At 39.8% G+C, this 24,238-nt stretch overlaps 1 protein-coding gene across 2 annotated transcripts in view; it reads right to left on the bottom strand.

The window, feature by feature from the left end:
- The window catches only part of dync1h1 (dynein, cytoplasmic 1, heavy chain 1), an 83,114-nt gene that overhangs the window by 53,962 nt on the left and 4,914 nt on the right, over nucleotides 1–24,238 (bottom strand). For both annotated transcript variants that reach the window (XM_053633303.1, XM_053633302.1), the window contains exons 8-28: nucleotides 18,194–19,270; nucleotides 17,923–18,102; nucleotides 17,664–17,813; nucleotides 17,420–17,566; nucleotides 17,211–17,351; nucleotides 16,935–17,111; nucleotides 16,737–16,847; nucleotides 15,263–15,382; nucleotides 14,939–15,178; nucleotides 14,702–14,857; nucleotides 14,497–14,610; nucleotides 14,306–14,416; nucleotides 13,989–14,198; nucleotides 13,740–13,886; nucleotides 13,139–13,305; nucleotides 12,887–13,060; nucleotides 12,643–12,808; nucleotides 12,251–12,439; nucleotides 2,501–2,695; nucleotides 2,083–2,365; nucleotides 1,798–1,898 (exon numbers count right to left, since the gene is read on the bottom strand). In XM_053633303.1, coding sequence (XP_053489278.1) covers nucleotides 1,798–1,898; nucleotides 2,083–2,365; nucleotides 2,501–2,695; nucleotides 12,251–12,439; nucleotides 12,643–12,808; nucleotides 12,887–13,060; nucleotides 13,139–13,305; nucleotides 13,740–13,886; nucleotides 13,989–14,198; nucleotides 14,306–14,416; nucleotides 14,497–14,610; nucleotides 14,702–14,857; nucleotides 14,939–15,178; nucleotides 15,263–15,382; nucleotides 16,737–16,847; nucleotides 16,935–17,111; nucleotides 17,211–17,351; nucleotides 17,420–17,566; nucleotides 17,664–17,813; nucleotides 17,923–18,102; nucleotides 18,194–19,270 — 4,356 coding nt within the window. The remainder of the gene's footprint in view (nucleotides 1–1,797; nucleotides 1,899–2,082; nucleotides 2,366–2,500; nucleotides 2,696–12,250; nucleotides 12,440–12,642; nucleotides 12,809–12,886; nucleotides 13,061–13,138; nucleotides 13,306–13,739; nucleotides 13,887–13,988; nucleotides 14,199–14,305; nucleotides 14,417–14,496; nucleotides 14,611–14,701; nucleotides 14,858–14,938; nucleotides 15,179–15,262; nucleotides 15,383–16,736; nucleotides 16,848–16,934; nucleotides 17,112–17,210; nucleotides 17,352–17,419; nucleotides 17,567–17,663; nucleotides 17,814–17,922; nucleotides 18,103–18,193; nucleotides 19,271–24,238) is intronic.

Raw genomic sequence — 24,238 nt, 5'->3', positions numbered from 1 at the left:
TTTTCATAATCGAGTAATCAATTATTTTTCTGATTAATCAGATTTTTTTCCGTTTATTTAAAATAAAATCCACAAACTGAGTGTTAGAAATATAAACTTCAGACTAAAATTTTACATTAAGAGAACATACACACACACACACACACACTATACACACAATTTTTCTGGATGCGCACAAAAAAAAAAAAAAAAAGGCACGGAATTAAAATTAGTCCTAAATTTATAAAAAATAACTTTCACTGCACCTTACGGTTTCTGTTACTTTGATCATACGTTTTAATTTGACAGTACTTGCGCTACCACTTTTTATCAGAGTGTCTACATTGCGAGTGAGGAGCAACACGGCCTCGTTACAAATAGATTGCTCCTGTTATAATAAACAACAGTATTTACAACATAGGGGAATATTTTGAATATAAACATAGGTTTATGCTCATGCATCACTGTCGTGCTTCCGTGCTACTCAAGCTCCACTTAGTAAAGTTTGCAGGTTACAGTCGTCTTCGCAGCATTTAATATAAAATGCTCCCATGCCTTACTGGGTTGCACACTTTTTTCCGCTGCCATTTCACTATTACGCCGCCGTCTGATGGTGACTGAGATCATGTTTTGCATAAACAATAACGTTGACAAACAGTAAAATGAAGAAATTTATTTTTGTTGACTCTGGGTATTCTCCTAAAGCATGCAGTGTCATTACATGCGTTTGACGTCATGTGGCATCGATTAGGAAACGGTTTATAGTTCCAGTTAATAAAAAGAACCATTAGAGAGCTACCCTTCTAAAATTCATACCTAGTGCATAGCGCAAATGCATAGTATGTAATTTGGGACAACTTTGGCCTGTACTGTCAAAATATTAGAGTAAAGAATTTATAATACATAAATGTTGACCTTCTGAAAATTATATTAATTTATGCACTCAATACTTTGTTCCTTTTGCACGAATTACTGCATCAATGCTGCGTGACATGGAGCCAATCAGCCTGTGGCACTGCTGAGGTGTTATGGAAGCCCAGGTTGCGCTGATGGAACCGTTCAGCTTTTGGATCTGGTGTCCCATAGATTCTCTATGGGGTTCAGGTCAGGCGAGTTGGCTGGACAATCAAGCACAGTAATACCATGGTCAGCAAACCAGTTACTAGTAGTTTTGGCACTTTGGGCAGGTGCCAGGTCCTGTTGGAAAATTAAATCAGCATCTCCATAAAATTTTTCAGCAGATGGAAGCATGAAGTGCTCTAAAATCTCCTGGCAGACAATGCATTGACTATCGATTTGAGAAAACATAGTGGACCAACACCAGCAGATGACATATCAACCCAAATAATCTGTGGACTGTGGAAACTTCACACTGGACTTCAAGCAACTCTCCACTCTTCCTCCAGACTCTGGGACCTTGATTTCCAAATGAAATGCAAAATGTACTTTTCATCTTCCCCATGATTGTGTGTACTGACCCAGACTGAGAGATTAAAAGCTAAGGAAACCTTAGCAGGTGTTTTGAGTCAATTAGCTGTTTAGAGCTCTTCTCAGGTTGACATTTCTTTATTCTAATAGTTTGAGATACTGGATTTTTCATTTTCCATGAGCTGTAAGCCATAATCAAGATTAAAACAACAAAAAAAAGCTTTAAATATTTCATGTGTAATGAATCTAGAATATATGAAAGTTCCATTTTCTGAATTAAATTACGGGGAAAAAAATTAGCTTTTCCATGATATTAATTTTTTTAAGATGCACCTGTACATGTTTAGGCTTTTTGGTTCTAGCCATTTTAGCTAGAATAAAAGAACATACCTGGAAATCAAAGGTCTCGTCACAGTTGAAGACCAGGACAAAGCGCCCAAGTTGGTGGCCAAGAGCCTTGACGGACTCCGTCTTTCCTGTCCCCGCAGGACCTGGTAGACAGCAGAGAATATGTCTAGAGGTATGTCCCAAAATACAGTCAATGCCAAATGTTTGAATACATATCACTTCATCAGACATCAGAAGTACTGCTGCATCAAGTTGCATTTGTACAATAAGTTCAAGTGCCCAACTTCATTTATATAATGAAAAGAAAAACTGGCCTTTTGGACTAACCAAAGGGAGATCCTCCCAAACGAGCCTCCAGAGCCTGAGTCATAGTAAGGTAACACCTGTCTGTGAGAGGGGTCTGCACCAGCTTCTCCTGCACACCCAGGTACTCAAAGCCATAGTTGAACTTGGCATTTGCCATCTGAATAGAGAGCTGTTGCAGCACGTCAGTCTGCTTAGGGTCGAAGTAGAAGCGCATCTGGCTCAACCACTCAAAGGACTTGGAGTTGTCAATCTTGTTCTTGATGAGGGTTCTAGTCACATCCCTTTGGTGTACAAGCTCTGTGATCTAAACATAGAAACGGTAAACTTCACTAAGAAGCAGCCCTATAGCAGTGTGCATTACATGACTTTGTATTACCAAGAAAAAGAGCATTATAGTTGTGTAAGGGAAAAAAAAATGTAAGACTTCAAACATTCCCACCAGATGCTCCAGCTTCTTCCTGCGGATAGGAGGCTGCTCCATCAGCACTGTGTCAGCCAGCAGGTTCAGTGTAGCTTCCACATTTATCAGTACAGACTGCAGAGGAGCCATGTTGTCACTACCAGCAATGGTTGTCAGAGCTGTCTCCACATTCTCAGACCAGTCAATCTGAGTGGACAGAACAACCAATTGGGCCTGCAGGAGTGTAGAAGGAAAGAGCAAATGATGGTCATGGTCAGAGTTTTCGTTAAACAAGGCTTCCCTGATATGATACTTCTGTTTACTCTGGTTTGAGAAATTAAGAAACCTACAAACATGCACTTGCCTTTGAAAAGTTTTTAAAATCTACAGTAGCATAACAAATGTCTCAAAGTTAATGAGTACAGTACCAATTTTGGGATGCTCACACAAGCAGTTTAAACTGCTAAGGTGGGTTTGAAGGAAAAACACAAGTTCTCACACACTGGCTGCTTGATGCAGCCATGATACAACACATATCATGTGTGTGCTCACATTAGCATCCATAATAAGAGAGCAGTAAGTAAATCAGTAAGTTTTTTGCAGAAAAAAAAATTCATGGTTTTACACTGTACACATTTATTTTTGTCCCGCTTGGACACATGGCTTCTCCTTATGATGATTGGTAGACCTCTCAAAGGGGCAGAACCTCATAGCGAACTGAAACAGGAATTAACATGACTGAAATCTCAACCCTAATGCAAGATTAATGTGTACTACAGGGGTGTCAAACTCATTTTAGTTCAGGGGCCACATACAGCCTAATTAGATGTCAAGTGGGCTGGGCCAGTAAATTCATAGCATAATTACCTATAAATAACAATAACCTTTGTTTTCGTGCAAAGAAGTACAAGTACATTAGGAAAATCTTCATATTTAATGAAATATCCTTTTACAAAACATATCATGAACAACCTCAGATTTTTTAAGACAAACATGTGCAATTTGCTTCTGATTATCATTTACATGTGAGCATTACAACTGGTCACAGTGTTTGTACACACGCAAAAAACTTTAAGTCACAGATATTTGGAACTGAAAAATATAGTATTGCACTTTAAAATTTAAGGCATTGCATGAACAACAGGATTCTGCCAAACCAAACTGTTTTGTAGTGAAGCTGTTGACTAACATTAAATTGCACATTTTTAAACTATTACTACAGCAAGGATTCATTTTCACAGAACTGTATTCTTTAAGTGCAATCAGTGTCTGAAGTTAGTCAAGTCTAGACTACTTTGTTTTTGCTCCTGAAACTTGGCATCTTTTGGTCTGCACAAGTGCATCAATATCAGGCATCATGTCCTGAGTGTCCAATCTCAGAATGTCATTTAAGTGCTTGTGTGTGAGCCTTGAGCGCAATTTTGTTTTATTGATGTTCATTACTGAGAAAACTTGTTAACAAAGGTAGGTTGTCCCAAACTTGCACAAAATTTTTGCAGCCAGGGCTGTTCATTTGGGATACCCTGGCAAAAGATAATGACAAAATGAGTCTAAGCCCACTGAGGCAAATTTGTTTGAGTAGAAAATAGGGTAGACTGCACCGTAATAACAAACAGCAGAAGGCGCATTGCTACCATCTGCTGTTTGGTCCGAGTCCAATTGTCCCACAAGTCCCTTGTGCACAAGTTCTTCTACTCTGACTAAAACAGTGAGCCCCTAGCGGGTAATTTAGGAATAGCATTTTATTAAAAATTTCTAGTTCATGTCTTTTATGCATTTTTTCACTTTCAGAATTCATCCAGGCCGTACATCTGACACCCCTGATGTACTAGAATGATGAGAAGAGAACATTATGGAAAAGGAAAGGAATGGATCATGATCCAAAGCATACCACATCATCTGTCAAAAATCTATAGGCAGTGTTATGGCATGGGCATGTATGGCTGCCAATGGAACTGGGTTGCTGGTGTTTATTGATAATGTGACCGCTGATAGAAGTAGCAGGATGAATTCTGAAGCATGTAGAGTCAATATTTCGTCATGTCATATTTATTAACTTGTCAATTTCACTCTGATTAAAATGGCATAGAATTAGTCAACAGCATTTAAATTAATGAGAAAATGCAAAAATTTAACCAAATATTTACACATTTTATTTATTAACATACATGCATCAACAACATGTGAAAACTGCCCTTGTTGTGAAAACTTCATCTCCTGAAATAATATTACAGTGAGTACACTATTGTAATAAAATACTGTAAATTCTTTATTCCTTCATTGTCCATGTTAGTGCATTGTTATGGGAAAGAGCATATTTAAGTGACTCACCATTCTACCTAGCACATAACTTAAAGGTCACTTGTGCATTCGCATCATTTTGTACAGGAGTTGTACTATTACATTTATGTTGTATATATGTCTGATTAATCTCGTGTGTATAGTATGCGTCTGGGTGAGTTGATTAACCTACAAATAAAGCGATTCTGCTTATATGTTCATTCACTGTTCAGCTTCAACTCATGCAGCTTAACTGGGTCAATCCCCGTGATAATTTACTATGAATGGCCTATTTGAAACACTAAAACTATTCTTTCTAGATTTTTCTTCTTCAAAAAACATTGTTAGTGCGTTGTTAATATTTGGGCGTCACTTATTTCAACAGTATGTTTTAAGTAAAATCGGTACTAGTGCCTGCCACACTGCCAATTCAAATGCACAGTTTTTGCATGCGAATGTGCATTTTTAACTTAAATTCGAACAATATTCTAAGTATAAGCATGTAAACAGTGGAAAATATCAAGGTCAGTAAAATTGATTGAGGCCATGTTCGTCCATATGTTTTCTAAAAAACATCGAAGCAAGATTTAAATAGGCTTGTGGGAATAGGATCAAGCAAGCAAGTGGTAGATTTCATGCTGGATACTTCCCTTGTGAGAGCCTAGGAATCAAGCAGTGAGAAGTGAGTGAAAGAGACACCAGCGAACCCATATGGATGGACTGAAGCAGTGGAGTCAGATGTGACAAATTTGTTTGCTAACATCAGCAATCTTAGAATTAAAAAACTGAAAAGAATTACATGGGTGCTGAGAAACAGGCAAGGAGGTAAACACATTAACTTGAAGCAATCTGTTTATGGTTTGGAACAAATGTCTGGAATTCCCTTGATTACAATAGTCTGAGAGAAATAATGATCTTAGTCCATAATAATCATCCAGAAGATCCTTTCATGTTTGAGAGTAGGCATTCAAGCCATTAAGGAGCCATTTACACTCCATTTTCTGACAAGCAGCCTTTCTAGTGCGCAGACTGTCATCATACCAAGGAACAGAGCGGACGAACGCAACCTTACATGGGCTTAGGGGAGCAAAAGCGTCAAGATTAGTAGTAAGAGCAGAATTTAACTGTAGTACTTTCTCCTTCCGCAATGAAGGATGCAGATCGCTTAAAGTGGGGGAAAAAACTGTCTGATCAATAGACTTCCACTTCTGGAAAGTTACTATTCAAATGGTAGGCTCACTTGGATGATACAGTTACAGATTGAAGAACACAGCTGAGTGATCCGACAGTCCAACATCAACAGATGAAAACTGCGATACAAACGAGCCGTTTGCAACCACAAGATCAAGGGTATGTCCTTTGTTAGGAGTCCGGTCAGTTACAAACTGTGAAAAGTTCAAACAAAACAATCAAGGGACGACAGGAATTCCTTAGCAGTTACGAAGTCACTCTGGTCCACATGAATGTTAAAGTCCCCCACAATTAAAATTCTGTGGAACTTCATACTCACCATTGACAGGAAGTCAGCAAACTCTGACATAAAAGCTGCATGCATCTTAGCCTTAGGTGGTTTATAGACTGTAGCAATGATAGATATAGGAGCAGCAATACTCAAGACCAGGCATTCAAATGATGAAAACTGGGGAACAGGCACAGAGCTTATGTTGAACTTCAGGTTGTAAACCACAATAATGCCTCAGTCTCTGCCAGATAACCTGACGAGATCTAGAAGGCCAAAGCCTGCTGGAGTGATCTGGTTAAACAGGAGCCCATCATTTTCTTCATTCCAGGTTTCAGTTAAAAACAAAAAGTCCAGCTTTTTAAATGTAAGAAAATCTGATAAAAGCAGCACCTTCCTATTCAGGGCGCGGGTATTGAATAATGAATTTGAATAAACGCTGATGGATATCGTTTAGGACATCACAAGCCAGCATCTCAGAGACCCCACACTAATCAATTCTAATGGGGCAGAGATTAATTTATTCAAACCGTTGTAACTCGTGTGACTGCTCGTGCATAGTCATATATGAGGCAGGGCTAAGGTCAAATAACTGTTTCTTAGGAACTGTAGGGCTGATCAAGCTAGAATTTGGTATGGTGAATCTTTGTGCTAATCTACAAGTGGTATTTTGATGATGACCCAATTACTTAAAAACATGGCTGCCATCAGCCCATCAGATTTAAGCAGGCATTTGACCACCGCTGAGCTATCGTTGGCTGTGCAAAATCCCATCACCACCTCATTGTGGTGCTAGCTGGAAACAAGGACCCCAACAGGCAGTGCCACACATTGGTTAAGTATTCATTTGATGTATCAAATTCACAATGGCAACTGAAAGTTTTGTTTGGAATACTAGGGCGTAGGCGATGCCCGACCAACATGGGAAGTGGACAAGTGCCCATAGATTTGGCAGACTAAAGAAGAGATCATCTTTTCTAAGATCTTCTCCCTTGTTTAAAGGAATAGTTCGATACGGTGTAGAATACAAATTGTCACTATATGCTGATGATTTGTTATTGTATGTAACCGATCCTATTGCCTCTATGCCTGTTGTCGAGTGTTCTGGAGACCTTCGGTGTTGTCTCTGGTTATAAATTAAATTTGGACAAAAGCGACTGTTTTCCCATCAATATTGCAGCATTTTCTCTCCAACGGTCAGATCTACCTTTTCGATTTAGTCAGTTAGGGTTTAAATACCTAGGTATCAACGTGACACGTTCTTTATCTAATCTTTTATCAGCTAATTTCACTCCCCTTATCTCAAAGGTTAAATCCAACATTCAGAGTTGGGGTAACTTACCCCTTTCTCTAATTGGCAGGATCAATGTCGTCAAAATGAATATATTACAGAAGTTTCTTTTCTTGTTCCAGCAAGTTCCTCTTTTTCTACCAAAATCATTCTTCGATTCATTGGATAAGATAATTAGTACTTTTATTTGGGGTGGGAAGCCACCAAGGGTTCGTAAATCTTTATTGTAGTGATGTAGACTTAGTGGAGGACTTGCATTACAAAATTTTGAATTCTATTACTGGGCTGCACACATCTATAAACTTTGCTACTGGGTTAAATCTCCTGGATCTTCTTGGTGTAAATTGTAACTATCTTCTTGTAGTGAATCCTCTTCACCTGCTTTACTTTATTCCTCTCTACCTACAAAACTCTCCCTATATACTGATAATCAAGTTGTCCTCAACACACTTAAGACTTGTATGCCGATGGTGTCTTTGATAGCTTTGCCAATCTGTCATCTACTTATGACCTCTCTGTGACTCATCTCTTTCGTTATTTTCAAATTCGAAATTTCGTTTCTAGATGTTTTCCTAATTTCCCCTCTGCACCTCCTGAACAGGATTGGGAAAGCTTGTTTTCAAACAATCCACATCAGAGAGGGATGATTTCTAGGATTTATGATTTTATTCTGGCGCTAGGTAGTGAGGCGAGCACCAAAATTAAGAATGCGTGGGAAACAGAGTTAGGAGTACAGATAAGTGAAGAGTGTTGGGAACATGCTATAGGGAGGGTACAATCTACCACTTCTTGTGCTCGTCTTGGACTTATCCAGTTCAAAGTTTTACACAGAGTCCATCTGTCCAAGTCGAGACTTTCTGTAATATATCCGGACATAGAGGACAAGTGTGATAAATGCCATGGCTCTCCCTGTCATCTTGGCCATATGTTTTTCTTCTGCCCTGATCTCCATGGTTTTTGGTCTGGTTTCTTTACCATCATGTCCACTATTCTCAGAGTAGATTTAAAACCTTGCCCAATGATTGCTGTATTTGGGATTCCTGATGCCTCAGTTCCATTGAGCTCGATACAAAAGGATGTTATCGCTTTCACATCCCTTAGAGAAAGACGTTCACTAGTGTTGCATTGGAAGTCTGCTAAATATCCATCTATCTTCCACTGGCTAAAGGACGTGATTTTTTTTTTAAAACTCGAGAAAATAAGGTATACGATGAGGGGTTGTACTGACAAGTTTTTTTTGTTTTTTTTTTTATAAATGGCAACCCTTTATTACATATTTTATGGTTACAGACACTTCCCACTTAAATTTTTGTGCCTGTTGTTGGGTTTTACAATATCTATATAACCAGCGATAGTTACTGGTTAGCCATGATGAGCCGGGGTGGGGGGTGGGGGCTTGTACTTTTTAATTTTGTTTTCCTTTGTTGGTATAAAAAGAAAAAAACTGAATGATTGTTGCTGTGTGTCAGTCGGTTTGTTTTTCCTCTCAATAAAACTTTATTGAAAAAAAGACTAAAGAAGATGAGTCACCAACATCTACAATTAGTGACTTAAAATCAGAACACAAACGGGCTGCAGCCAAAAACTGACTAACGTCGAAATAGCGGTTATTCAGGACATCACCTGCATGTAAGTGATGAAATGGAAAGGAGCCAAATCAAACGAAATCCGTGAAGGATACAAACTCATGTACGACGGACTGAACTCAAACAAAAATGGAGTTGAGGTACTGCTCAGACAATGTTTCCACAATAGCACAAAACGATATTGATGGACTCCTCTCCATCAAAGTTTATTCTGGCTCGACCATGATGCGCATCATGGACTGCGGGGCATAACGGCTGCCCCAAGGTGAGAAGGATGACTTCTGGAGCGCAAGATTTCGGCATGCTGAACAACGACGGATGCCACATCCTGGACTGCATTGAGGCCCATGATCTGGCCGTCGCCAACACGTTCTTCAAGAGGCCTAATCATTTGGCTACTTATACCAGCAGTGGACGCTTAACCCAAATAAACTACTGGATGGTCTGACGGAGAGACCTGAAGTTGGTAACCATCATCAAGGTGATTCCGCCTGACAAAGTCACTCCTCAGCACTGTTTATCTTTGCTGGACGTACAAATCGATCAGCTGCGGTGGGCAAAAAAACAAAACAGGGTCCAAAAGAATCAAATGGAGGAAGATGAACAAGCACAAGGACAAACTGGCATTGGCACTCAGAAGTTTTGCAGTGCACCTCAACCAGCCGGGGTGGTTGTGGCAGTGACCACTGGAAAGATGAAACCAGGAAAAAAGTACAATGGACATAAGTCTACATACCCCTGTTAAAATGGCAGGTTTTGTTCAGTAAAAAAAAATGTAAACCAAGTTAAACCATGTCAGAACATTTTTCATCTTTACTGTAAAATTGCATCATATGAAAATCAAGTGACAAACAACCAGAAATGTCATAAAATAAACAAAAAACTTCCAATACCCAGCTTGGAGTGTGCTATAACTGGAGTGTTATAACTGAATGTGGCAGTGTTCAGAATCAACCAATCACATTCAAGCTCATGTTAAATACTAATTAGTATACACCCATCATCAATTAAAGTGACTGGTTACACCCAAATAAAGTGCAGCATTATCTATAGGATTTTCCTGACATCTTGGTAAAAATCCAACTGGAAAAGCCATGGGCCTCAAAGATCTTACAGAACGGGTACGGGATCTGACTGTTAAAAAAAATCAATCAGGGTTACAAAAACATTACATAACACTGCCTGTGTGCTGTTTTGTATCTGAGTTATGTTGGTTGTGGGTTCATTGTTTGCTCACCGGCACATTGTCATTTTCCTTGGCCAGGAGAGAGGTAGATCCCTGTGTCTGGTGAGAGAGGGGCTGCTGCAGCTGCTGTGGGAGCAGCACTAACTGTGCTGGCAGCATTGGAGTTTGTGTAAAAAAAAAAAAGAGGAGACTTTGGAGAGTTTGGCTACGTTCTTCTGTGTCTTTGTTCTGCTCCAATGGGGTAGCTGCATTTCAGTGTTATTTCCTTGCAACTTTAACTTTGCTCTGCTGCTAATGTGCCACTCGTGCTTTCTCTCACTCTACTGACTCTGCTCTAACATTCTGTAACTCTGACCAGTGTCGAGCTGCTCACGCATGCACAGAACTAATGGAATGGTCCACTCTAATCCATGATGGGGGACCCCACGTTTGTGCAGATGCAATGACGTTATAACTTTAAACGGTGATATCCTGACCAAACAAAGTATGATAGAAAATGAATACGCTATATATGATTTATATAGACTTCTAGGTATTTGACGGGGCCCCCTGATTCCCTGGGCCGCTAAGCGGCCGCTTGCCTGCTTACTGGTTAAGTCCGCCCCTGAGTGTAAATGATATTACAGTGGTATCGTGCTATTCTGTATAAATATGACCTAAAACATCATATTTTCACACAAAAGTAGACCTTGAGAACCCCTTTAAACAAAGGAGATAAATATTATACTTGGTCATTTATTTACTGAGGAAAATGATCCAATGTTATTTATTGGTGAGTGGCAAAAGAATGTGAACCTCTGCTTTCAGTATCTGGTGTGACCCCCTAATGCAGCAATAACTGCAACCAAACGTCTCTGGTAGCTGTTGATCAGTCCTGCACATTGGCTTGGAGGAATTTTAGCCCATTCCTCAGTACAGAACAGCTTCAACTGTGGGATGTTGGTGGATTTCCTAACATTAACTGCTTGCTTCAGGTCCTTCCACAACATTTCTATTGGATTAAGGTAAGGACTATGACTTGGCCATTCCAAAACATTAAATTCATTCTTTAACCATTCTTAGGTAGAAGACTTGTGTGCTTGAGGTTATTGACTTGCTGCATGACCCACTTTCTCAAGACTCAGTTCATGGACAGATGTCCTGACATTTTTCATCATTAACGGCAACATCATCCTGGCCCAGATGCAGCATAACAGGCCCAAACCATAATACTACCACTATGTTTCACACATAGGATAAGATTCTTATGCTGGAATGCAGTGGTTTTCTTTCGCCAAAAATTACACGCATTTAAACTAAAATTTCTATTTTGGTCTCATCCATCCACAAAATATTTTTCCAATAGCCTTCTGGCTTGTACAAGTGATCTTTAGCTAATTAAAATGGACAGCAATGTTCTTTTTGGAGAAGAGTGACTTTCTCCTTGCAACCCTGCCATGCACAGGATTGTTGTTCAGTGTTCTATTGATGGTGGACTCATGAACATAAGCCAATGTGAGAGAGGCCTTTAGTTGCTTAGAAGTTACCCTGGGTTTCTCTGTGACCTTGTGGACTATTACATGTCTTGCTCTTGGAGTGATGTTTGTCACCCTCCCCAAGAGTGGTCGACCAACAATGGTCTTGAATTTCCTCCATTTGTACACAATCTGTCTGGCTGTGGATTGGTGGAGTCCAAACTCTTTAGAGATGGTTTTGTAATCTTTTCCAGCCTCATGAGCATCAACTCTTTTTCTGAGGTGCTCAGAAATATCAGTCATGCCATGATACACTATCGGGTTGTGAAGATAAGACTTTGATAGATCCCTGTTCTTTCTAAACTGCAAATAGTGGAAATGCTTATTTTTCCTGTCTTTTTCAGGCTAATGATTCAATGATTAAATCATTTATCATGATATTTCAAATCAGAACATATCACTTTTGGCCATAATACATCAAACCAAAAAGCTGATGATGCACAATGAATAAATGTTTATTATCCTACAATTACCTGATATCTGTCGATCCAGTTGATGTAGGTGCCAAGATCAATGGCAGTGCCTTTGTTAAAGGCCCCCACCTCGGTGACTGCTTCAGCCAGCAACTTAGCCAGAGTTACCCGCATCTCCTTCTCCACCAGGGTCAGCCACTCGTTGATCTTTGGGTGTTCCGTGATGGATACAGGAGTCTTGTAGAGGACCTAAAATGTGTCACAGTTTAGTAAAAAAATTAAAAATAAAAAAAAAGTTTCATGCCTGGCTGTTTTTGCCCTCCCTTTGCTCTCAGGTCTGACAATTTCTGAAAATTCTGCCATCAAAATAGAATAAATTCATCATGAAACATTGCCCTCACTTTTTTGCATGTTGGAGATCACAATTAAATAGTTTTTTTTCTTCTCCTTACCTCCTCTCCCTCTCTAGAGGAGATACCAAGGACCTCAGTATTATCTTCATTCAGCAGAATGCTGGCCACTCCAGCAAACATTTTTTTGAAGTGCTTCTGCAGTTTGGCCACGTTCTTGCTGTTGCCAATGATCTCAAGTAGGTCCTCATCACCAACAAAATAGAACCTAAATGGAAAATGCCCTCGTTACACACTTATTTTAAAGGTTTCCAGTCAGCCAAAACCAAACCTAAGGTCACACAACCTGGGGAAAGATGAGCGCTCTCTTTCAAGATATTCTCCTAGTGCCTTTTGGATCTTTCCAAGGAGGTCTGCCAGCCTTTCCAGTGACCTTTGAACACCCTGGATGTTCAGAACATCCATGACCAGAGGAGACTTTGTCACCTTCTTCATCAGAGCCAGGAACTCTGTGCTAATGCTACAAAATAAACACATTTATGTAAGTCACTCCAATAAAAAAAAAAATTGCAGCCCACTCATCTACCCATCTGCTCACCTCTGGAATCGCTGTGTCTCCACAGGGAGAAGATGTTTGATGTCTGCACTGCCAGTGAAAATGCCCTCCAGGTAGACCCAACGTCTCTGCACGTCTATCCAGACATCAAACAGAGCCATGATGCGGTTTAGCTTATCTTCCCAGCTCAGGGCATCTTCTTCAAACACCTACAGAAAACACAGAAGTTGTATTCCTGCTCCAACCTTTTCTTCCTATTTGGGATGGCAGGATGTTTCTAAATTGTATATTCATATTCTAGATTCACAGATACTGGAATTGTTTTGTAAAGGTACAGATTTGGCACTCTCAGAAAATTTTAGTAACTTTGGGGCATTTAAAAGCTACAAAATTAGTTTAAATAGTTCAAAACTATATGTTCAGGAGTACATCTTTTCTTTGGAGATTATGCCTGTACTGTGGTGAGAGTCACTTTTTACAGACTCCATGAATGTTTGACAATATCTAGAGCAGCAGGTGGTAAGCAGGGCTTAGAATCTGCAATTTCTCTAGTATTAACAGTCAATACATGCAACTATATTAAATGTTACAAAAAATAGTAATTATTATTATTATTTTTTTAAACATGCAATAACATACTAACCTTGTAGTATGGAGACAGTTTCATGGCAGACACACTATTTATATGTTCCTTGACTTTGTTGAACAGATCATCCCATCCCCGGATCAGACGACACTTGTTTTGATAGTTGACCAAGTCAAGCTCGTACGAGTTCCAGACTTCTCGAATCTGAGGTGTACAGAGAAAAGGAGTTAAATAAATTCTGAGCACAAGCATAAGAGATGCTGTTAGGGTTATCAAACTACAAATATTATGGTTAGAGTTCAAGACCTGTTTGAGGAACTCTTCAAGGGCCATTTCTCCCTGTGCCACCAGCAATACATCCTTCACCACCATTTCATTTTTCTGCAGGTCCACATCCCAGATCTGTCCGAGTGTCAGCTCAGACAGCACCCAGTTGACATGCAGGCGCTTCATCAGTTGCTTCCAGTGACGGTCTTTGAGAGCCTCTGATTTCAGCTCAATCACCAACATATTCACCTGTGGATCCAATCAAACATTTAATAGAGCTTGAAGAAGGTTTCAGAAGAAAAAAAAAACTTTACATGTTTTATCCTGTCTCTTTAAATTAATCCATAGTTGCAAACCTTCATGTAGCCTTTGAGAAGCCTCTGTACATATTCATAGGAAGCATACTGTCTAAGGCGTGCTGGGAAGTTCTTTAGTTGGTTGAGTAGAGCATCCAAGCTTTGACGGAGCTACAAATATAAAGAAAGAATATTTGAATAACAAAAATCTTAACTACCTATCAAATCAAGATGGCTTTATTCAACCTTACCTTGCGTGGTTGCACTGACACCCAAGGTTGTTCCTTCATTTGATCAATTTGCTCCCAGACCTTGGATAGCTCTGACCATACACCCTTCAGGTCTTGCAACTCCTCCAATGCAACCTAGAAAACCACACAATCTTTAAAGTATGCACTGGAACTATCCAGAACCAAAGACCAAAGATCAAGCAGCATGTAGCTGTTTAGATTATACCTGTACTCTCTCCTCACTGCCACTTAGCAGGCCAGTGTCCGTCAACTCTAAAGCTTCCTTAGCTTTAGCACACTTTTCTCTGTCATCCTTCAGTCGCCCAAACTTGCCTTCATAAATAGTGAGGGACTGTAGGGCTTCCTCTGGACGAAGGTTGCCCTAAAAGTTAGGGAAAGTTATCTCAAAGGTTGAAGATGGCAAAATGCATGTAAATTGTCTCCACAAAATTCCCTAACTTACAGCAACTGGTTTGGTCTTCTCCCAGTCTGTGAGCAGATCTGAGGTGCGGTTCTCTACAGCACGGTCTTCCTGAACAATCTTCATCTGCAAGTTAGCCACTTGCTGCTGGATGGCAGTATCCTTGCGTTTCATTATGTCACTGAAAGCTCCCCATTCTCCTTCGATGTTGTCGATGTACAGCCAAGAGGGAGGGAACTGGAAGCGCTGTTTCTCCAGGAGACGCTGCCCATTGCGGAAGAGCTAAAGAGAAGAAACAATACAGAAGTCAAGACACACTGAAGACAAATCAGAAATAAGATGAATGAAATCTATGGTGACACTTACGTCAACTTGCTTTTCAAACTGCTTGATCTTCCGCTTGAGGGCTTGCACATATGTAATAAAAGTTACAGCATCAGAAGTACTGGCTGTATCCACAGAATGCTGCTCCAGCTCTTGGCGTGACTGAAAAGTTAAAATAAATGCATAAACAAGTAGTTGAATACTAAGCACATCAGTAACATGAAACAAGTATTCAGAAGAGGGTTGCAAGGGATTTTCACAGTACGATAACGATAAAATATCAGTTTCACAATAAAAATAATAAATTATTGTTATTATTATTATTCAGTTACAATGACCCTTAAAGGAATGAAAACAAGGGGTTTTTTTTGGTTGAGCAAATGCTTTGTAATAACTGAAACTTGAAAACATTTTTTTTTATGGAAATGTGTAAAAAGTCTCCCTTTTTAAAATAAGAAATGTTCTATTTGAACAAAAGAAATTAGGAGGAAAAAAGGAGCAAGACCTGCTTTGTTTGGAACAATTTTCAGTTAAATAAAACAAAAACAGACAATATTGAATCTAATATGCAAGTCAGTTAATATTAACTTATTGTTTACATGTTAGCATAGCATGTTAAACTAATACTAAATGAAAAATAACATCAGCTGTGTGAGCTTTTAAAATAATGTCCTTTGATTAACAACATTGTACAGCACAGCCAGACTGCTCCTTTTTTTTTTACCTTACGCACACATGCACACACAGATTGTTGTCATGTATCCATCCAAGTATTTTTATGAGAATTCTGGGATATCACCAAAAAAAAGTTAAATAAACAAACAAAGAAACAATAAATAAATAAAAATGCTGGATGGATACAAATAAAATCCCTAAAATGCACATAAAAATGTACGCGCTCAATTGAGGTGGATATATTTTTTTAAGACAACATGCACATAAATTACGATGGAAACATTTACCAAATAAATTCCCCAATGCGCATCAAAAAAGTAATGACTTTGCCTCAACAAATGATGCGATTGGATAATTGGTTGATGTGACTGGATATTTAGCCCATGTGGCCAACTTGTGGCAATAGGCAATGCATTTTTTTGTGGGAACTGGGGTGCAGTGGTTCGCATAACTGCACTAACCAGTGGACCAATGTCACTGAACAGCATCTCAGTCGGTCATCAAAATGATTTGGTATAATTACCTCCCAGAACTGTCTCGTACGATTCCCTTCCCAAATATCAGGCATCCACCGCCAATCACAAGATAACATGAGGTTCGTGATCGCATTTTGTCTGCGCACTCTGAAGCGCAAGTCATTTATGGTTAGTTGTGTGTGGAGCAAGAAAATCTGACAGGCAGTCAAGGGGTAAAGGTGATGTATATCTGCAGGTGAGACACACTGTCTGCTTGCCCCCCCCGCCAATACCATAGAAAAAGCAAATGTACATGGTATGATAACAGTCAGTTTTCACGGTATACCGCTGAAACCCTAATTCAGAATTGACACAACCTCTTATACCTTGGAAATCTGGGAGTGGAAGTCCTGCATGTTTTGGCCTAGCATCTGTCCAAACTTGCTGAGTACTTCCTTATGCCAGGAATCATACTTTAGGTTCACCTTAGACTGGACCTAAATTGTGAGGGGTAACAGTTAACAATTCAGTAATGGTATTACTGATGACAACATATTGTATAATGTTGATTTGGATGGCTTTACTTTGCCATAGTCAATGATCACTGGGCCAAATTCCTTCCTAGTTTCGGCATTGTCAAAGGTTCCTCTTGCTTTGCGGATCTGCACCAATAGAGCTTGCCACTTATTCAGGTCTTCCTCCAGGCGATTATATATGTTCTCAGGCTGCATATCCCACAAACACTGGTACTGCAGCCAAACCTGTAATCAATAGGCAGAAAAAGGTTTAGGTAATTTGGGCTGAGATATATTCAACAGTACATAACGGAACAGAGATCTGAACAGAAGGATGTGCATTACCTTGACATACTGCTCTACCTCTGAAACATTTTCCTTTACAGCATTATAGGCCTCTTCAAGGGCTGCTGGACCATCAGGCATTCTAGTCAGAGCATTCCTGTAGAACTTCTCCTCCTCAGACAACTCAAAGTGGACACCAACCTGTTCACAGAGAAAGTCAGTCAATTTGTACTGTACCCCAAAAAATAAGGTAATATTGCTATACCAACCTGGTATCTTTGACTCTGTATCCTTGGTAGAGATAGAATAACCATCTTCCAGGCAAACATTTCTTGGTAAAGTTTATAACGGCAGTCTTCAATAGGAGGATTCAGGTATATAACCTGGTTTGTAATCCTGAGCTCATGGACTACATTCTGTAGAGATAATGTCATAATATTAACGTTAAGAAGATGCATTTTTAAAACATCTTTGTTATAGCAGTCTCCACATCCTTGACAGAAAATGTCTCACCTTGATCTTTGGTTCTCCTCCAGGCTTGTGGCTGACTTGTGGAGCTTCAGTGTCCATGTCCACGTCAGCTTTGTCCTCCATTTGTCCTCTAAGCACCTGTGTCCATGCCCTTAAGCCAGCCTGCAGACGTACTCCCAAGATCCGCTCAATCTACAGGACAATGATCATATTTGAAATTAGCTTAATTCTGAAGGCTGTTAAGAAGAGGAGAATCACCATTTTAAGAAAATGCTTCAAATGACCCTTGCACAAAGCTTACCTCAATGTCCAGTTTGTTAACCCAAATAGGCAAATTAGAGTAGGAGTGCAGATTCAGGTCATCAACAGCCTTCTGGACACGACTGAGGATCTCTGAGAAGGTCTTATGGTCATACATGCAAGTTTCAAGAGAGCGGACCTCCAAGTCAATTTTCTCTTCAATCAACAGAAGGTCATCCACCTAGAGGTAAAACAGTAAAGCACAATTACCACCTTTTTGTTTTCTCCTCTTCATGTAAGAACAGTGTTCTTATCAAAAGAAAGGAACAAACCTTCTCTTGGAAATTGAAGACCGTTTCTGCCAGGCGCTGAACATAGGGGTCAAGTTTATAGGACTCCCACACTAAAGCAATACCCTCAGTTACCAGGGCTTGAACCTCTCTCTTCAATCCAGCTACCAAGGGTGCAATGGAAATCCGCTCCTCAACCTTTTCACAAGTGCGCTCATAGGTACGCACACTCTCAATAAGTGAGATGGCAAATGGGTAGAGCTGGTTGGCTTGATGTGCTTTGTTAACAATAGCCAGGGGCACACGGAAGCTAAGCCACTTCAGGTTACGAACCTCCTTAGAGAGGGTGATGATCTCTGGTAAAAAGTTAACTTTTAGTTTCAGAATGGTCCCAGTGCGCCCACGGGCACGACTGCTTTCAATGGTGAAGATGCGGCCCGAAACGCCAAGGTTGCGCTGTTGTACTTTGCGAGCCCAGTCATCAAAGATCTCCTGGGTGTTGAGTTTGGCACGGAAGCTGTCCCCATCCTGCTTCAGCTTCAGACCTTCCACATGATTCTCCCAACCTTTTCCCAGAACATCCTCCACACGTTTCATGTAGGCGGTCAGCTGCCGGTCAATCTGCTTGGCCCAGATGATAGACCCGGAGACTGGTGGCAGGTCACGCACATGACTCATCTTACAAGACTGGCTTTGTGGGTATTGGACTTTAAACTTGTCATGCAAAGACTCTATGTCATCCTTCACACGCTGGATGAGTTGTGTCTGGTATTCGCGTATGGCTCCACGGATGTGTGGGCGCACAAAGAGAGCATTGAAGCGGGAGAAGATGCGAAACATCTCATTGGCATTCTTTGCAGTGCCCAGTTGGTCACGAAGACGGGCTGTGATGCGAGTCTCAACACGATCGATGCGCTCATCATACCGCTTCATTGCAGCCTCCCATGCCTCCATGCCCTCCTTTGACACATCCAATCCATCTACCTCCTTTACATTTTCATAAGCCAAATTAACTTCTTCAATGGCATTAGCATCTGCAGCATCAAATAGGACTTCAGCCACTTTCATGTCAGGTGGTTCTACAGTTTCACTCTGGCCATGCTGTGAGACCGCAGACACCTAGAAACACAGACCAACAACAATATACAGTGCTGTGATTTTTTTTGCCTCTCTCCTTCTCTCATACTATACAGTTTTAGATCTTCAAACAAAATACAACATATAAAAAGGCAACACACAAACGCACCATACAGTTTTGTTTTGTTTTTTATTGAAGCGAAGCGGGGGGGTGGGGGTTATCCAACACCTATCACCCATGTGAAAAACTAACTGCCGCCTTAAACTTAAAATCTGGTTGTGCCACCTTTTAGCAGCAATAACTGCAAACAAACACTTAACTTGAGATCAGTCTTTCACTTACTTCTAGAACTAGGACTTACTCCTATTCTTTGGATTTTCAACTTATAGACTGAAGACCAGACATTCTCCTTTAGACTTTTCTGGTAGAGAGGAGAATTCATGTTTTCTCAATTATTGCAAGTTGCCCAGGCCCTGAAGCAGCAAAGCATCCCCACACCATCACACAGCCACCACCATGTTTGACCATAGCTGTTCTTTTTGTGGAATTCTGTGTTTGGTTTATGCCAGATGTAACGGGACCCCTGTCTTCTAAACAGTTCCACTTTCAATCCACAGAACATTCTCCCAAAAGGTTTGAGGATCCTCAAGGTGCGTTTTGTCAAAATTCAGATGAGCCTTAAATGTTCTTCTGGGTTAGCAGCGGTTTTCGCCTTGCCACTCTTACATGGATGCCATTTTTGCCCAGTGTCTATCTGATAGTGGAGTTGACACAGTGACCTTTATTGATGCAAGAGAGGCCGGTAGTTCCTTTGATGTTGTCCTTGGGTCTTTTGTGACTTCCTGGATGAATTGTTGCTGTGCTCTTGGAAGAATTTTGAAAGGTTGGCCAGTTCTGGAAAGGTTCTCTACTGTGTTGAGTTTTTCCATTTGGAGATAATGGCTCTCACTGTGGTCCTTTGGAGCCCAAGAGCCTTTGAAATAGCGGTATAACCCTTCCCAGACTGATGTATTTCTTTTTTTTGAACTTCTTTTTATTCCATTTTATCAAATGCAGTTGTACAGTACAATTAGTAATTCCACGATATAGCACAGGCATAAATGTCTTACAGAGTAGTCCATGGTTTCCAATATCCTCTCAGTGTCCACACATATTTCCCCCTCATGGGACAAAATGGTAAGTAAGGGGTTACAACCACCAATACAGTAAATAGATAAAAATAAATAAGTAAGTAAAGACAAAAATAGAGGCACAGTAATAATGAATAAATAATATTAATGCGTGAATAACATCAAGATGGCATTCAGATTTAGATAAAGAAAATCTACTCCGACTCCTACAACAAATCACATAAAATATGAGATGATTGGGGACCATTTAACTGAAAATATTTCTGTTTTTAGTTGTAATTTTGCAGTTATATGTAATAAACATCCTTCACCCTTTCCCTCCATTGTGATATCGTGGGGGGCTGCAGCTTCAGCCAGGAGACTGTAATCATCTTTTTAGCTATTAAAAGTAAGACTCTCAGTAAGAATGTCATTGTTCTCCTCCTCCGGAAGTAATCCCAATAAATAACAAGATGGTTCTAAAGGCAGTTCTATATGTAAACATTTTTTTATTTCATTTTGTATGCTTTGCCAATATTCTGTTAATTTTGGACAGTCCCAGAATGTGTGTATGGTCTCCCACCAGGCCGCAGCCCCTCCAACACTGATTTGATTTGTCTCCAAATTTTGAGGTAATAAGGGGAGTTTTGAAAAATCTCATCTTAACTTTCCATTCAAATTCCCTCCAAATGGGGCTGTTTGTTATTTTGTGTCCCTCTCCGCAAGATAGTGCCCATTTTTCATCTGGAATGACGGTATTCATCTCCAGTTCCAATTTTTCCTTAAATGTCCAAACTGTCATCCTTTAGTTCTTCTTGTAAGATCTATTTATTTATAAATAAATATATATATATATATATATATATATATATATATATATATATATATATATATATATATATATATATATATATATATATTTTTGTGTATGAATGATCTTTTTGATGGCTCTTTTGATTATTAACATAAAAAAACCTTTATTGGATGGCGAAGTGCATAGTTTATCCCATTCTTTGTTTGTCTGTAAGTAATGCCTTAGCTGCTAGTATCTAAAAAAATCATGGGCTGGCAAATTATATGTATGTTGGAGCTGTTCAAATGACAATAGGACTCCTCGCTCAAATAACTGATCTAACATAATTAGACCATTTTCTTCCCATTTTTTAAACCCTGCGTCTAATTTGGATGGAAGAAAGTCAGTATTGCGTGTCTTCATTGTTGTAGAAATGAATGTGGGGAGTCATAGCTTATTTCTCACACTTGCCCATATCTTTAAAGTGGTTTTAACCCATTGATTGCTTTTTTTTTTTACTCTCCAAATATCTTGGTGCATAAATGGGACTCTGTCTAGAGGGGCAGTAGAGCATTCACTCTGTTCCATCCCGACCCAAATGGAATCTTTATCTTGAGAAATCCAGGAGACCATTCATCTAAGCTGGGCTGCCCAGTAGAAGTTTTTCAAGTTAGGCAAGTCTAGTCAAGTTTTCTTTGGAATATAACATTCTTTTAAATTTTATTCTGGGTTTCCTATTTTGCCTAGGGATGCACCAAAATGAAAATTCTTGGCCGAAGCCGAACATAATGAAAAACTTGGCCGAAGACAGAGCGTTTTTCCATTTATTTTGCCATTTTTTTCACCATTGCATAAATTAAATAGTCAAAATGTGCTTTTTACTATTTTGTCTTGCTTTTCAAAGAAAAAAATCAATTACAAAAACTACAATTTCAAAATAGTTATTTAACACTGAACATTTTTTTCATTCCAGCAGGCATAGGCTACCAACAAGGCACAATATAACTTTAAATAAATAAATTAGTAAAATAAAAATATTTTGATGTGGTCATCTTTGAGCCCCCCTTGAATAGCCGATGTTAGGCCTATAACTGACTGCTGAAAGAATGTAACACTCTGTAGCCTACAACTAAAAAGTGCATTAAAAAGTGTATTGACAAGAGTGCAAAAAACGGATATAGTCGGTTATATACGGCTGATTATATTTGGGATATATACCGCTCGCGTCCTTGTACACCTCGTAGAGTATTATAGTAGATATAGTACAGTTAGATACATTGTTAATGTTATGTTCCTTGACAGATTTAGTTAGTTTAAACTATAGATTAGTTCATTTAGTCCCCGCTGGTTTTTCCACTCCCAGTCCATAGTACTACTTCATGTTTCTTGTTTTGACCCTGTTTTCTGTGACCTTGACTTTGATTCCTGCTTTGCCCTGTTTATGCCTGTTTGCCGATCGCCCGACCCTTTGCCTGTCTTGACTACGTTTCTTGGATTACGATTTGGATTTGTCTGCCTGCCCTTAAATAAATACGTCTTTACCTGCTTCCGTAATCTACTCCCTTATGTCTCGCGACGTGACAATACTCTGGAACAGAAACAAAACAAACGCACGTGTCCACAGTCAACAATACCATGGTTGTCAACATCCAAAGAGCATGCGCTCGCTGACCACTCGTGCACGTGGCTCGTGCATGCACGCGCCACCTCATCTATCCGAGCGCGCACCCCCTCATCTATCCGAGCGCGCTGCCGGAAGTGGAGGTCGTGACATTCGCGTGTCTCACTCTGGTTGCTGGGCTATTTGGTTGCGTCATCAAACACGTCATTGTTCGGTCAAATTTATTCGGCCTTTTCACTTCATTTCGGTTGCCGAACATTCGGTGCATCCCTAATTTTTCACATAAATTTGGATAGCCATTTATTAATTATTTTGAATGTAGTAACAGGAACCTCTACAGGCAGGGATTGGAACAGAAAGAGCAGCCTGTGGCAATACATTCATTCGTATTGTTTCCACTCGTCCCATTAGAGATAAAGGGAGAAATTCACATCTTGTCAAGTCAGTTTTTATTTCACCCAGTAATTTCCCGTAGTTAACCTTAAATAGCTGATGTATCCAGGGTTATGTAGATTCCTAGGTATTTAAAACCAATGGAAGTTAAATCTTACTGTTAGTTGTGCTGGCCAGTTCCCCACCAGCATCACTGCTTCAGATTTCATATCCCGAGAGTTCTCTGTATTCCTTGAAATTTCTTATTAGCGAAGGGATAGAGGAGGCTGGATCATTAACATATGTCAGTATGTCGTTCGCGTAGAGTGAAATCTTGTGTTCTATTTGACCCTCATCTTTTATACCCTTGATAGTCTAATTTTGTCTTATTAGTGCTGCTACAGGGTTCAATAGTTATGTCAAACAGCAAAGGGCTGAAGCAATCGCCCTGGCGGACCCCCCCCTCAAGGTGGAAAAAGTCAGAGCAACATCCATTCACCGTTACTCGTGACTTGGGGTTTGTGTATATAACCTTTACCCAATCCACAAATTTTGGGTGGAACCCCATTGCAGCCAAATGTTTTATACAGGAATTGCCAATTTACAGTGTCGAATGCTTTCTGTACATCAAAGCTAATTAACATGGAATTTTGTTTACTTTTTTTAGCACGTTATAATATTTAATGTTCTCCTCTTATGTTGTTGACTCCTTGTCTGTCAGGGATAAAGCCTGTCTGATCCGCCTTAATAAACTTTACTATAATTTTTTGCAACCTTTTTACCAGGATACTTGTTAGTATTTTTTGATCTTCTGGTAACTCTAGTGAAGAGCGCATCAGGTTGATAATGAAAGTGATCATATCGGTCTTTTCCTATCCTTCTTTCACCCCATAAATACACCTTGTTTCAATGAGCTCTGGATTCCAGGTTTTCACACTTGGCCGATAGTTTTGCTTCTTTTTGAAGTAAATGGCGAATGACTATCATGTCTATGTGTTTTATCTTCCGCATCACTTACTCTCTGTTCGACATTTGTTACCTGTTGTTCCAGTTTCACCGTACGTTCAATCACATCACTAAGATCGGATTCTACTATGGATAGGGAGGCCTTTGT

This window comes from Ictalurus furcatus, chromosome 9 (assembly GCF_023375685.1).
Source record: "Ictalurus furcatus strain D&B chromosome 9, Billie_1.0, whole genome shotgun sequence".
Classification (NCBI taxonomy): domain Eukaryota; kingdom Metazoa; phylum Chordata; class Actinopteri; order Siluriformes; family Ictaluridae; genus Ictalurus; species Ictalurus furcatus.
Note: the sequence above shows the minus strand (reverse complement) of the source record. Positions and strands in the feature narration are given on the sequence as shown.